At 36.3% G+C, this 14,921-nt stretch overlaps 3 protein-coding genes across 4 annotated transcripts; 2 read left to right on the top strand and 1 right to left on the bottom strand.

The window, feature by feature from the left end:
* Nucleotides 1–86: 86 nt before the first annotated feature.
* On the top strand, nt 87–700 carry LOC113689019 (chlorophyll a-b binding protein 3, chloroplastic-like). Its single transcript, XM_072060223.1, has one exon. The coding sequence runs from the start codon at nt 153–155 to the stop codon at nt 660–662; it is 510 nt and encodes a 169-aa protein (XP_071916324.1). The 5' UTR covers nt 87–152; the 3' UTR covers nt 663–700.
* A 579-nt stretch (nt 701–1,279) lies between these two features.
* Nucleotides 1,280–3,528, bottom strand: LOC113699072 (uncharacterized). The gene is made up of 5 exons (XM_027219137.2): nt 3,201–3,528; nt 3,027–3,101; nt 2,829–2,911; nt 2,511–2,713; nt 1,280–2,355 (listed from the first exon to the last, which is right to left on the bottom strand). Exons 1-5 carry the CDS (start codon nt 3,374–3,376, stop codon nt 2,248–2,250), a joined length of 645 nt encoding a protein of 214 aa, XP_027074938.2. The 5' UTR covers nt 3,377–3,528; the 3' UTR covers nt 1,280–2,247.
* Nucleotides 3,529–6,742: 3,214 nt separating this feature from the next.
* LOC140011180 (cysteine synthase 2-like) lies at nt 6,743–10,341 on the top strand. Of its 2 annotated transcripts, XM_072059791.1 has the most exons (6): nt 6,745–7,054; nt 7,155–7,229; nt 8,098–8,241; nt 8,660–9,049; nt 9,126–9,361; nt 9,697–10,341. In XM_072059791.1, exons 1-6 carry the CDS (start codon nt 6,839–6,841, stop codon nt 9,917–9,919), a joined length of 1,284 nt encoding a protein of 427 aa, XP_071915892.1. In that variant the 5' UTR covers nt 6,745–6,838; the 3' UTR covers nt 9,920–10,341. The 2 variants fall into 2 exon arrangements, with proteins under 2 accessions (XP_071915893.1, XP_071915892.1); XM_072059792.1 differs by lacking the exon at nt 7,155–7,229 and having other exon boundaries at nt 6,743–7,054.
* Nucleotides 10,342–14,921: the final 4,580 nt, after the last annotated feature.

The following is a 14,921-nucleotide window of genomic DNA, read 5'->3' as shown; positions in this document are numbered from 1 at the left end:
CTTTTTTTGTCAACTCTTTTCCAGTTCCACACCCGCAGCCGCACCTCCATTCTCACCACTGTCACCGACTCACCATACGGAGCAGCCGCACCCTCCTTCTCGTGACTCCATGAGCAGCACCATACGGAGCCACCTCGGTAGAGCCAGGGGCTATGCTCGGAGCACTGGGATGCATCACCTCAGAAGTCCTTGAGAAATATCTTAAAGTGGACTTTAAGGAGCCAGTGTGGTTCAAAGCCGGAGCACAGATCTTCTCAGAAGGTGGGCTTGACTACTTGGGAAACCCCAACCTTGTCCATGCTCAGAGCATTCTGGCAGTGCTTGGCTTCCAAGTTGTTCTCATGGGTCTTGTTGAAGGATATAGAATCAATGGTCTTGAAGGCGTCGAAGAGGGCAATGATCTCTACGGTGGCCAGTACTTTGATCCTCTTGGTCTAGCCGATGACCCTGTTACCTTTGCTGAGCATAAGGTGAAGGAAATCAAGAATGGAAGGCTTGCAATGTTCTCCATGTTCGGCTTCTTTGTCCAAGCTATTGTCACTGGCAAAGGCCCTATTGAAAATCTCTTGGACCATCTTGACAACCCAGTTGCTAACAATGCCTGGTCTATGCCACCAAGTTTGTCCCCGGATCGTAAAGTTTTCTTGCTTTGTCTGGACTAAAATTTGTGAATGGAAACTTTTTTATTAATTTATATTTATTTTGCCCAAGTATATAAAGCGATTGAGTTCATGTACCGTCACGGATCTGCAATAGATAATCTGTTTTGGACATTTTGGTCACTGATGTGCTGTGGAAATGTTGAATTGAAGATGATAAATCAGGGAAAGTTTATCTTCTTTTATTAGGCTAAATACGAGTGTGGCGGGACCTGATGTGGTGTCTCCCGTAAACGAGCTCGAGCTCGAGCTACGAGCTCGATGAGCTCGGCTCGATCTCAAACTCGAGTTCGAGCCCGAGCTCGAATTTTCTACCAGTACATCGAGTCGATCTCGAGCACCTTGTGAAGCTCGAATTACTAATCGAGCGAGCTCGAGCTAGCTCGATTAGAGGTTCGAGTCGAGCTCGATTGTCGTATGCTCGAGCTCGACTCGCCTCGTTTAACAGCTCTAACTGTGATCACCTTAGTCTTAAAACTGGAGAGTCCAAAGATTACTAGAAAACAAATATTTTTTTCGTCCAAGAATTATCTTCATTCATCATCCACATGTCCCATCCAATCCAAAGTCGATACCCTTTGAAAGGCCAGAGTAGATTGCAACGGCCAAAGAAGTCGGAATTCGATCAATAAGAAGCAAAGTTTCTCAATAGATTTCTGAATTCATTGAGATACAGTGCACCTGATCCACTCCTAGGCTACAGGGAAGGAATATTTACAGACCCGAATGAATATTTACAGGTGAACAAGGAAGGAATCAGTCCACATCCAATCAAGACTAGTGCAACTAATTAAACATTAGGGACTTGATCGATCCCCTGCCTGGCCGTCAAATCAGCTACACATTAGGGATTGGTTTTCTTCCCTTGTAGTCCATACAGATTTCCGTCATAGAATAGCCTTCGGATAAGAATGACAATGATTGATACTTCAGCTTTGCGAGGCCGATGGTTCAATTTTAACTATTCCATTTAATTTTTGGATTTAACTCGAATGAAGACCCTTAATTAAACAGGCTACGCTCAAAATCCGATAGTTTCCGGTTATGTGAAACTTATGGCCACACAATATGGACAATAGAATACCACTTCGAAACTTTTTTCTTTGGAGGTTTTTCAGCAGCTGCTTTCTCTTAAAAGTTGAAGGAGTGTGTCAAACAAAAAGGGATAAAAAAAAGTTAATATCTCAAAGTAGACTATTCCACTATTAAAGTTTGTGGTAATCTAAAAGTAATAAAACAAAAGTTCCTAAAAATAGAAATCCAAACGAACTAAGAACTAAGGTTGAGATTTCGGGAATTCAAGGTCTTAAAATTAAAAATTTTCTTTCCCCTTCGGCTTTTTTAATACTACTCCTCTCTTGTCGAAAAACGAAAATTTCTTTTTTTTTTTTTAAATAACTTATTTTTAAAAATCTTTAACTCTTTCCTGTATTATTTAGTTACAATTAGATTGAGTATTTTAAACCGAAGTTACAAATCTATATATTCCATCAAAAATCTAGAACACAAAATACTCACCATTTATCCTCACTAATGAAGACACGACTAATGAACCAAAACGACATTAAGTGAAGCCAACTTTGCACAATTATGCCTTGACGGACCGATCCACGTCTTTGTTGCTTGGTTCTTTTTCTGCTTCATTGCGTTCAGGTCCATTAAGCGATTCCATAAATTTATCCTCAACATCCTTTATCTGCAAAATTTTCGAGAATCATCATCTTCATCAGATTTCTTGTTGAATTTTCATTTTCTGAGATTTCGTTAAATATATCAGCATCGTTTAATGATTAGCTGCAGTACATCAAACTAGAGAACCCACAAAACAAACTTGCAAACCAAAAAAGTTACCTGGTCAAGAAGCTCATCAGCTTGTTTTGCTTTATCAACGGCTTTTTCAGCTAGATCCTTGATCATATGAACCTCATCCCTGAGCTTTGAATCTTCAGGAAGCTTCTCCTCTACTGTTTCTACAACATCTACTGCTGCTTCAGCTATGTCTTCCACCACCTCTGTCACTTCGTCCACTTTTTCTATGACCATATCCACCTTGCCTAGAACCATCCACCAGCTAAATAAAAATGGATCTACAGTATATTAAAATGATTCTAGTACTATTATAGTAGTTCTGTAACTAAACCTTTACAAGGCCCAGAAAAGCTTACTGACTTTTGAGAAGCATTAAAGGTCCCATTTTGTGTCCAACCGCAGGTAGAATTATGGAAAACACAATCCCAACAGTCCATTTTTTCCTGCACGAATTAAATTGGCATCGGAAAAACAGATCCCTTGTTGTTTTCATGCTGAAAATGTTGATTTAAAGGTTGATTAATCCATATATGATACTGAAATTAAAAGGTGGCGTACCAATCGGGCATATCAGATTTTTGAGGAGTTGGAGCTTTGGGTTCTTGATGATCATTGCTAGATGAGCACATAACCCTATAATAGAGTCAATTAATAGTGATGTTCTTAGTATTATAAAGAACTTACTATTGGGAATCTGAAATGTGCTGATGAGAAAACGGATGAGATCCTTACCTTTTGACTCCATATTTAGCGCTCAAATTGCAGAATTTGAGCTTTGTTTGCTCAAATGAATGCTTTCTTAGGCTGAAAAAGTATGAACTACTACTAGACTTTGGGATATGGAAATAACGAGTTATAGAATTGTGACCACAAACATTTAAGGTGGAAAATGAGTGAGAAGATATCATGTTTGACGACAATAGAATGAGTGATCAAACACAGCTGGATCGGAAAGAACTTAAACTGTGGAACCCTTCTGCCTTTTTGGTGGGGATATTAGATGGTGCAAGTAAAATCGACATGCCAAGGACTTTCTCACTTTTTATGTTCCCTCTTCTGATTAGATCAAATGAGTGGTGTTTATTATCAGTGAAGTAGACTGCTCAACTGATTCTTTAATCATACGAGGATATTGCAAAATAATTACAAACGTTTCTTTCAGATCGATCATGAATCACGTGTAAATTATCAAGGAGAAAATTCTCAACTACTCTTCTACAAAAGAGTTAGAGGGGAAATTATTATTTTTTTTAGCCTGCATGACCCACAGATGCTTGAATATTACGAACACTAGCCAATCACAGAAGCAACCAAAAGCTGAAATTGACAATTTGTCTCATTGGCAAAATGACCTTAATTTCTAGCAAGATCTTTTCTAGGTGAGATTTAATTTCGACTTCAACCTCATCATCCCAATACAATTGCAATTCCAGGTTGAAGAAAATGCAAGGCTTAAAGACTTGGTTTGACAACTTTGGGACTTTACATATTCTGAATTCTGATCCGAGTTATTTACTCCCATGAACGTAAAGAAAGAGACATTCAAAAGAAACAATCTTCCAAAAACAAACACGGTTCACATTCAAAAGAAACAAAATAACAAATGGCCCAACTCTTTCATTTTATGATAAAAATTTTATCACGTATAAAATAAGACGTTACTGCAAAAAAAGGAAAATTCCTAAAAGAAGCTTGTTTGAACTCTAGGGTAATTTACCAAGAGTACAAGTTTAGACCTTTAATGTAAAGAACTCTTGACTCTTATACGAAACAATAATATTCTTTTAGCGTCCATTTAGTAAATCATACTATACAGAAAATTGTAAAACGTTTTAAATAACACATAGCCTCAAATTGTTTGCAATGAATTGCAGGTGCATCATTGAAAGTGTAAACCAATTTAAAATGGTACTACATTAGTACGTAAAGTAATAAAAAATGGCGATATACCATTCAAACTATGAAAAATTCAGGGTCCGTTTGTTTCGGGTGAAAATGTTTTCCAGGAAAATATTTTCCTAATTTCCCGTGTTTGGTTGCATAAAAGTTACTGAAAACATTTTCCTATGTAAAATATTTTCACCCATCTTATGGAAAACAACTTCCCTTCCAAACTTACTGAAGTTGTTTTCCGAAATGCATGCATCCCGCCTGTAGTATGTTCCAAACTTACTGAAAACATCTTGTAGTATGTTCTTTTTTTTTTTTAGTGTAAACAGGAGGATTCGAACCCAAGACCTCTTCATTACACTCCCTCCCCCGTACCACCAAACCCTCCCCCTAGTATATTCAAAATAAAAAAAAAACCTCATCCTGCTCATCCTATGCTAGTAATTAATTATGTATAATAGGGACATTCTTTTCTAGAGAAACTTTCAGGAGTGAGAGTGCAAGATATATGTCACAATAAGCATTGCATGTAATTGATATTTGACACTAAATGGCCAGCAATTTGTTTATTGCTTAAGGAGATATTTTTTATTCATATATACATTTCTCCAAGATTTTTTAAAGTTAAACAATGAGATAAATTTTCTTATTTTGCATGGGAAGAAGTATGTAGTTATAATGTGTAGAAAGTAAAGATAGATATAAAAGTGAAAATATTTCAAAAGTTAAACAAACACCAGAAAAATGAAGTAAGAAAATATTTTCAATAAGCTAACCAAACACCTGAAAATGATGAAAAGGAAATGATTTTCATGAAAAATTACTTCCACGGAAAATTTTTTCCCAAGGAAAACATTTTATTTCCAACCAAACAGACCCTCAGCAGTGAATTTTTTTACTAATAACACATAAGTAACTACTAATAAACCACTGAAGTTGATCCAATAGAGCTTTATTCACTGTCAGATTTAAAATTCGAGTCCTAGCTTGGCAGTAGTGGATAGAAAGGATATATGGAGGTAAAAAAAAAGGTAACTAATAATAAAGGTAGAATATATAAATATTTGAGGAAAAAATCTGGGGAGCCCTTAAACTATTGCCGTTGTCAACTTTTGGCCCCTCATCTAAAATTTGTTTCCGATTGATCCTTAAACAATTAAAAATGCATACTTTGAGGACTTCCGATGACTTTAAGCACAAATCTGACCGGAATTAAAGGAGAACTGAAGATGAAAAGAAACCATCCAAAACTACAGTAGCCATCAGCAGCAGCAGCACGAGTGCAAGTCCAGGAAAGTAGCTATTCAGGTGGGGGTGGAAGTTCAACGGGAAGTGGCAGCTATTACAGCACCATGGCGAGTTGCAGCGCTGCAGGAGGAGGAAGCCAAAGCAAAGGGAAGATGTGGGTTGATGAGTCTGACCGGCAAGATGATGAGCACACTATCAAACTTATCACTACACAAACCCCATCGTTATGCACATTGCGCGTGAACAGCAAACCATCCGTCTTGAGGCGGTTATGCCGCACCAGCCACAGGGTAAAGGAGGCACGTGTTGGTCCTTTGAATCTCCAAAATGCTTTCCAACCTTTGTCCACAGCAAACCCTGCTCCTTGCAGAAGCTGAGAGTAGACTGAGTTAATGGAAAACTCCCCTTTAGACGAGTGCTTCCACAGAAGTTTGTCTTGAATTTCGCTGTGGCCTAAGGCCAAAATGCCGCTAAGCTTCGACAGGATTGCGTCTGGCAAAAATTGCCGTAGCACCCCCCAGTCCCAGTCATTGGTCTGAAGCCAGTAGTCGTGAATGCTTTTCCCCAGTTCCGCTTGATCCAAAGGATGGACCACACAGGAAGCCAAAGGAGCATCTTCGAGCCATTTATCCTTCCAAAAGGAAGCTATCTTCCATCCCTGATTCTTCTGCAATTTCCGATGAATTTAAGCACAAATCTGCAAAACATGAACAGACAAAAATGCCCTTTGATTCTGGTCAGATTTGTGTTCAAAGTCATCGGAAGTCCTCAAAGTATGCATTTTTAATTGTTTAAGGATCAATCAGAAACAAATTTTAGATGATGGGCCAAAAGTTGATAACGATAATAGTTTAAGAGCTCCCCAGATTTTTTCCTCTAAATATTATAGATATCTTTCAATTTTGTAAGAATCATATATATACCAAGTTGATAACCAAGATTGGAATTGGGTATCATTGCACTACAGAGGTTAATTAACATTTTATAGTTGTGGCAAGACTTAATTAAAAGGAAAGAACTTGTGGCAAAGCTTGTGGCCCATAAAACTTAGAAAATAGAAATTGACAAGGGTCTGTAGAACAACTAATTAATCAGCCCAGTAATGATGTCCAATGGGCTTCTACACTTTGACCATCAATTTGCAATTCCACGCCATCCTCTTCTACTTTCGGGTTCAAACGAAAATAGACTCGACCCGGTTCGTATTTTGGAGCTAACGCTTCCCGGTGGCCATGGCGCCGCCGCTGAGAACAACTAGCGCTATTGCGACTGCGCTCTCCATAGCGCTTCTCTCGTACCTCCTCTGCAAAAAGACTCGATCAAAGGCTTCATCCAAGAAAACCCCCAAAACCCTTTCAGTTAAAAAAGCTAGAAATGGGCTGGTGGCCGCTATTGGCAACACCCCTTTGATCAGAATCAATAGCCTTTCTGATGCCACTGGCTGTGAGGTAATCTTTTTCTCAACAAGCATATTATTTTCCATAGTTATATTCAGCTTATTATTTGCTTGAATTGATTGACAATTATTGGATTTGTTTACTATGCTAGATTTTAGGCAAAGCTGAATTCTTGAATCCTGGAGGGAGTGTTAAGGATAGGGTGGCAGTGAAGATTATTGAAGAGGTGACTTAATTGTTTTTCTTAAATTTGCTGCTTTTAATTGAAGGGTGTTAAAGTATTCTGACTTTACTTCGAAAGTTTTGAAGTTTGGATCCTTTATTACAGAAATTTGTGCTCTCTGAGTTTGGGATACCTTGTTTGAAATATTGAACTAACTTGAGTTTTTGTGTGATAAGATGGTTTTATTGAGCTAACATGTTTGAGCATGAGTTTCTTGAGCTGGGGTAGTGATAAGTTTTCTAACTGTTTTGATATCAAAGCTCAATATTTGGCGGTAGACCAGCTAAAAAATGTGGCGCAAAATTTGTCTTTGGAAGTGAAAGATTAGTTAGTCGGAAGTTTTTTCCTTTTTCATTTTTTGCCAACTCATCTGATATATCCACAATTGGTCATACTAGTAGCCATTTTTTGCTCCTTCTTTCTGCGTTTCCCAAAATATTAAACCAATGACTTGTGTTATCCGAGCATTCCTTTGCAATAATTTCCCCTGTTTTTTCCCTTCTGAATCCCCATTTTTCCTCCATGTAGGTGTGTTAATACGTTTGTTAAATTGTTCTCCCCATGTCCAAGAACCAGATCTAAGTAGTCAGAATATTTGTTACCATTCACATGGTGGTACACTGAGGGACTAGTTTACGTTGTTTGCAATATGTTTTGATACTTTCTTGTTCATATGCTCGAAGTTGTCTATGATTTGTTCCGAGACTCTTTTTGCCATAGTTGCAATGTTCCTTTTTCCTATGCTTGACCTTTCTTGTCATTATCTGCCTTCTGATATCATTGGCCTAATCCATGATTCCATGGCAATACTGATATTGTATGCTGGAAAAATGCCATACTCTTTAACTTATTGGTATGTTACACCCAGCAGGCCTTGGAATCTGGAGCACTAGCTCAAGGTGGCATAATTACAGAAGGAAGTGCTGGAAGCACAGCTATTAGTCTTGCAACAGTAGCTCCTGCTTTTGGATGCAAATGCCACGTAGTCATCCCTGATGACGCTGCCATTGAGAAGGTAAATGCATATGGCAATTTGGCACTGAACTTTGCTAGTTTATTATTGCAAATGGTTATGAATCAGCTCAGCTGGGGTAGGATTCTACATGCAAGGTCAATTAGCTGATTTGAGTAATACTACTGGTCCAGAATTACAGACTGTTGATCAGTTCCTTAATATTCTATTGGAAATTCGAGTCAATTAGGCCATTCTTGCATTGTCTGTCTGCTGGGCATTAATCCCCAAAAGTTGGAGAACTGAATGCTCAGTGTCTGCTGGAGAACGTGTATATATCGCAGCAATAAAGGCGTTGAAAGTTATTTGTTCAACCAAATTTGGAATGGTTGATTACATTTCAATTATTACGTTGCAAGTATGGTGTCAGTGCATACTGAATTAAATTGTACTGGTTTTAACTTTGTTGCTCTATATTCAGTCTCAGATATTGGAGGCCTTGGGTGCTACATTTGAAAGGGTTAGACCAGTGTCAATTACACACAAGGACCACTTTGTCAATATTGCTAGGAGGAGGGCATTGGAAGCAAATCAAGTAGCATTAAAGCATGGGAAAGGCAACCAAAATGAATATCTAGATGTCAAACAGATCAATGGCTACACATCAGATTCAGGAAAGCAAGACCCAATATTCTACAGTGACTGCAAAGGTGGCTTTTTTGCAGATCAATTTGAGAACCTTGCTAATTTCAGGGCTCACTATGAAGGTACTGGGCCTGAGATATGGGATCAGACAGGTGGCAAATTGGATGCTTTTATTGCAGCTGCTGGCACAGGAGGGACTGTAGCTGGTGTCTCACGCTTTCTCAAGGTTAATTCCTCCTGAAATCCTGTAGTTTTAATTAAGTCCTGCAGTGGCCATGATCTGATGTTCGTGCATTTAACAGGAGAAGAATGCCAATGTCAGGTGTTTTCTCATAGATCCGCCTGGTTCTGGTTTGTTCAATAAGGTGACCAGAGGAGTAATGTACACAAGAGAGGAGGCTGAAGGACGGAGGTTGAAAAACCCATTTGATACCATAACTGAAGGAATTGGAATTAATAGATTAACAGAAAATTTCAAACTGGCAGAATTAGATGGGGCTTTCCGAGGCACAGATTTGGAGGCTGTTGAAATGTCCAGGTTCGCACTCTTTCATCAAGTGCCATTTTCTTTTTAAACAGCAGGATTTGTTTGCACAATGATCACAAATACCCTTGTAATTATCTGCCAATAATGAAGATAAAATAGTACTGGTTGAGTATTTTATGTTTGTTCTCTCAGTTACTTGTCTTCCTCTAGAAAACCTGCTTACAGAGGCTAGAGTGGTTTACTTTTAAGTCAAATTGGTCTTTCAATAATATTGACAGAACCCTGAAAGTATGAACTATACTGTCAACGATGCAATCAGAAAATTTTTGGAAATGTGTTCAAAATATGGTACTTATCTGCAATATTGATCTATCACTATTAATCAGGTACCTCTTGAAGAATGACGGCCTCTTTCTCGGGAGTTCTTCCGCTATGAACTGTGTGGGGGCTGTTAGAGTGGCGCAAGCACTTGGTCCAGGTCACACCATTGTGACAATTCTTTGTGACAGTGGGATGAGGCATCTTAGTAAGTTTTATGATGTTGGATATCTCTCTAAATATGGTTTGATGCCTTCAGCTGTAGGATTGGAGTTTCTTGGTCTCAAATAAGATTTTATAGTGCCATCAATCCCTACTTTATATGTATAATTTTTTTTTTTTAACCTGCAAAGGAGGTGAGAACATTAGGCTTGTCAGCAACGGCTTAAGTGCATAGGCTGCAGCGTCAGCCTTTGTGATCAAAGTAGTTTTGAGGTGGAGGTTTTGGTTTTGAGGTTTTTTGTCCCCTGCGGGGGCCCGGGGGGGGGGGGAGAGAGAGAGAGGAGGGGAGGAGGGACACCCGAGACATTTTTGTATGGCTAATTTCTCAATATATTGCTAAAAAAAATGTCTCCAAGACTGACTTTGTTTTAAGCAATATACTGAGAAATGAGCCTTTTTGTACGTCCATGAAGATGTAAATGGGATTAGGATTCTTTTTGGATTTTCCGGAGAAGAGAAAATGCAATTAAAAGAATATTATTTGTAGATCATTATTCCTGTTTCGCGGGAGCATTATTGGCTTTGCTGTGTATACTTTCAAACACTCGTTCAAGTTTCAGCAGAAAGTAACTCAGAATCTTTGTGAGAAGGAAATGAGACTTGACATTTTCAGTCAGCTTTTTCTCATCCCATAAGAGGCCTTTTTCCCCAGAAAAAGAGAAGTGTCCAAAGGTTAATATGAAAGCTCAACTTAGCTCATGTTATGAGGGCTTATTGATGCTAGAAATGCTTGCGTTCGTGCCATCTATCAAACATACGAATAAGCTTTCTTCTTCGACAAAAAAAAAAAAGGGAAATAAAATAAAATAAAAGAGAATAAGCAACCTTCCTATATAATTAATTGATAGAGGAATACGATATCTATATGTCATAAACGCATGGTAGCAGTTTCCAGTTTATATTTACTATCTCTTTCCCATTTTGGATACTTTTTTTTTATTTGACTTCAGTTTTAGAAAAAATTAAGGCCTGAGGATCCTGTTAACCAGAATGTATTGTCCACCGGTCAGAAAAACTTTGAAACTATACTCTCAGTTTCATTTTAGCTTCTAAATTGAGCCCTTCTTGAATCAATTTCTCATTTTATATTTAATTTTCACAACATGTTGTATTTGGCCCTTGGAGACACTTCTGACTAGAGGTGGCAATTTGGATTGAGATTAATTTATCCATCCATATAATCCATAATTAAATGGATTTGGATTATCCATTTATAGTATTGGTTTTAAATGGTTAATCAAAGTAAAACCATTAAATTAAATGGATTTATATGGATTATCCACAAAAACCATATATATCCATTTACTTAAAAACCAAATAAAAGAAACAGAAAGGAAATGAACTTCTGAAACGGCTCGCCAGCCAATGGGGCATCGCTCTCGCCATTGCGGTCAGTTGATGTTGGGTGTTGGCCTCGGAGGCTCAGAAAAAGATGTCCGAGGACTTGGGGAGTCTTCGTAAGTTTGGACTAATCAGCTACTACATTTCCATGGGCTGTCTTCTAAACTAGAAAAATGTGGAATAAGGGAATTAGTAAAATATTTAAATGAATTATAAATGGATAATTGGTTTTTATTTAATCCATTTAGATCCATTTATTAAATGGATTTAAATGGATTGGATAAATTTTATCCACCATCCATTAAGTCAAAACCAATTATGAACCATTTATCCATTTTGCCACCTCTACTTCTGACCATCTTTCATTGATTAATTTTCTTTATTGATTAATCACTGTCTTTAACAGTACCTTCTATTTTAATTACCATCAAATTGATCATGTGTAAATATTTAGTTGTAAATCTGACCCCACCACATGGTGGGTTAGTTGTAATCTTTTTTTTTTTTTAAAAAAATGAAATTAGAAGGTTAATAATGTGGTTGAGATGTAATCTGTAAGTATTAATACCAACATATTGGATAAATTATAATTTTATCATTTAAACATGTGAAATTGAGAAGATTAATGAAGGCCTCAAATGATCCAACCCTTTTAGGGCTAAATTACATACACCTAGAAGTGCATAACGAAATATAGTAGTGCATGAGCTAAAGTTATTATCTTCACAAGAAAATTTTGAAATTCATAAATCATGAGAATCAGTGGAGAGAAGAATTTTTTTGCATTCATCATCCCAAGTAGACATGCCAATGGATTGGATCTTATCCAGATCCAACCTAGATCCAATGTACTTAGGTAGGGTTGGATTTCATTTCTCAAAACTAGATCCCACCCTGTAAAAGAGTTGTGGGTTTGGATAGGGTCTGATTTTCTATAATTCATATCCAAATCCAAACTCATACCAGAGTCTATCCATACCCATGTACACATAATTAAATTATATATATATATATCATCATCCCAAGTAGACATGCCAATGGATTGGATCTTATCCAGATCCAACCTAGATCCAATGTACTTAGGTAGGGTTGGATTTCATTTCTCAAAACTAGATCCCACCCTGTAAAAGAGTTGTGGGTTTGGATAGGGTCTGATTTTCTATAATTCATATCCAAATCCAAACTCATACCAGAGTCTATCCATACCCATGTACACATAATTAAATTATATATATATATTAGTAAATTTATAAAAATATTCTAATATTTTTATGGTCATTGGATCGAATACAGTAAGATTTCATGATTGCTTTCTTTTTTGAAGCTAATTCTAGTTGTTATCGTAGTTAGTACAAACTTTTTCAGAAAAAGAAGAAAAAGTAAAGACAAATAAATGAAAGATTGGACATAAATATAATTGAAGTTTTAAAAGTAAATAGAAGCAATCAATAATAGTTATTTTTTTGAATTCATAATATTGCATTCAACTTCTCAAATATTAATTTTATTATTTGAAAATAAAAATTGGATGGTGTTTATATATTTTTTGAAATCTATATATTTTTACTTTAGTGTATTTAGAAAAATACAATGGATACCTAATAGATATCGAGTCTGGGTTTTGATTTATTTTTTTAGACCCATAAAGATCTTGATTTAATTAAATTTAATGAATTTAGATCTTGAGCAAAGGATCCAACTCAGACCTTGCCAATTGACATAGCTAATCCCAAGCACAACCACCCCACCGCCGACCCAAAAATTGAAAAGAAAAGAAAGGCAAGAAGAATTGGTCCACAGTCCACTTTTTGAAAGGGGTTAAGAATGATTGAAATTGCCAAGAATGACAATGCTCTATTTAACCATTCTACCGCAATGGACCTTTTCAATTTAGATGCCCTCAGATTCGTCATACAATGAGGAGATTTCATAATGTTCTACACTAATTTGATAGCCACTTGAGCAAGGGATCAATAATGGAGTTCCTATGATCTAGTGGAGTGTGGACAGCAAAGCATGTGGAAAAAACAAATAAGAGCAAAGGAACAAGTGTGTACATTTAGAACCAATAGAAATATATGAAAAATGAAGTGGTTGCCTGGTTGGTTAAAGATGATGATAGTATAATCTATTTATGCTGGCAACTGCATTTATGGTTGCTGATGTGATCAGCATTGAAATAATTGAGTTCTTGATACTTTGCCAAAATTGTGAAGAAATTTTTTTTTTTTTTTTTTGGTATATGAAAAGATTGAGCTCCTCAGCATGGTGAAAGTTCCAATCTACTCAAATCAATTAAATTAATTTAGATATTACAGGTAGCCATCTGTGGAAATTTTCACACGTTGCATTTGTTTTTTGATTTATCTATCTAAGATAATCTTACATTGAAAAAAAAAATAGAATCCAACTCATTCATTTGTTCCGTTTTCTTTGGAGTGAAGAGATCATTTTTTTTTTATTTTTTTAAGCAGGGGAGGGATGGAATTTAAAAACGATGAGAAGGTAAGAGAATTAGAATCTAAAACCTTTAATATTATCTGGGATCTCAACTTTAGTCACAGGGCCTCCTCGGTAGTAAATGAACTACTTAATATAATAGAATTGTATCTTAAATTGTGAATTTCGGCTATTTTTGAGAATTTTATTTTTTCCGGTGAAATAATCTATTTTGCTTAAAAATCAAACTTTACAACTTAGGAAGCGTAGTGCCCTTAAACCTGGGAAGAATTGTATGTTTGATTTAAAATCTTTCCTTAATAATCAAAGAGAGTAAGAGCATCTAATGTTGCTAACAAATGCTAGTTTTTTTTTTTCCCTTGCAAAGGATTATAGTAGAGAAAACATGAGATTCACCTTTTTACTGGTGGCTGGACGAAATAACAAATTTGGTTAATTGTTGGAATAATTTACGTGCAAGCACATTGAAGTGGATATTAACACAAGCAAAATGTTGAACGTGAGTGCCAATATGACAGTATCCCTTAAACTTCCCATCATAATAAAAGCCAGTTAACTATTAACAACCAAACACATAATGGCTTAACTTTTGTTTATTCAATGTGGTACACAATATTGGCTTTGTTTGGATAATAAGTTTTATTTGCCTACAAAAAAAATGCTTGCATCACAAACAATAATATCTCCGACCACCTTTTTATATTTTCAATAACAATTTCATCTCATCTTAAAAAATGTATCACAGTATTATTCTAAATAACATTTTCAAATAATCTCCTGTGTCCAAACATAGGATAATGAGTTATTTATTAAAATTTATTTGTTTATATTATCATTACATTTTTTAACTATCTATTGATCTCATATATATTATATCAAAATAGTGCTATAATTTTTTTTTAAAAAAAAATTATCTCAAATAATCTACTATTCAAATGCAGTCATAAATTTTCAAATCGACGAAGGTCTTAAAAGATTGCATGTAATTTCTGAGTTTCTGGATATTAATGATGATCACAACGTAATCCCTCGATTCTCAGAAATCAGTGGGGATCTTTTAACGTCAAAAGTCCCACAAAATTACGTTAACGCGTGAAAAAAGTATTCAAGTCCATTGACTTCTATAAACCGGTAAAAGAATGAGACAAACAGCATTGACAAGTAAACTCCCCCAGCCTTCAACTGAAAGTGAAATGCCCCCACATATCCTACCAAAGTCTTAGCATATTGGGTCCTCAGTTTTATTTGTCGCAATCAAAATTATGGCCTG

This window comes from Coffea arabica, chromosome 7e (genome assembly GCF_036785885.1).
Source record: "Coffea arabica cultivar ET-39 chromosome 7e, Coffea Arabica ET-39 HiFi, whole genome shotgun sequence".
Classification (NCBI taxonomy): Eukaryota; Viridiplantae; Streptophyta; class Magnoliopsida; order Gentianales; family Rubiaceae; genus Coffea; species Coffea arabica.
The sequence above is the reverse complement of the archived record's forward strand: the minus strand, read 5'-3'. Positions and strand labels throughout refer to the sequence as shown.

Excerpts from the sequence above, each read along its gene's own strand:
- LOC140011180 (XM_072059791.1), top strand. The coding sequence starts at position 6,839 with ATGGCGCCGCCGCTGAGAACAACTAGCGCTATTGCGACTGCGCTCTCC. Across the intron at positions 8,242-8,659 it reads ATGACGCTGCCATTGAGAAG|TCTCAGATATTGGAGGCCTT; the intron begins GTAAATGCATAT and ends CTCTATATTCAG. Across the intron at positions 9,050-9,125 it reads GTGTCTCACGCTTTCTCAAG|GAGAAGAATGCCAATGTCAG; the intron begins GTTAATTCCTCC and ends TGCATTTAACAG.
- LOC113699072 (XM_027219137.2), bottom strand. The coding sequence starts at position 3,376 with ATGATATCTTCTCACTCATTTTCCACCTTAAATGTTTGTGGTCACAAT. Across the intron at positions 2,912-3,026 it reads AAATCTGATATGCCCGATTG|GAAAAAATGGACTGTTGGGA; the intron begins GTACGCCACCTT and ends TAATTCGTGCAG. Across the intron at positions 2,356-2,510 it reads CTGATGAGCTTCTTGACCAG|ATAAAGGATGTTGAGGATAA; the intron begins GTAACTTTTTTG and ends AAAATTTTGCAG.
- LOC113689019 (XM_072060223.1), top strand. The coding sequence starts at position 153 with ATGCTCGGAGCACTGGGATGCATCACCTCAGAAGTCCTTGAGAAATAT.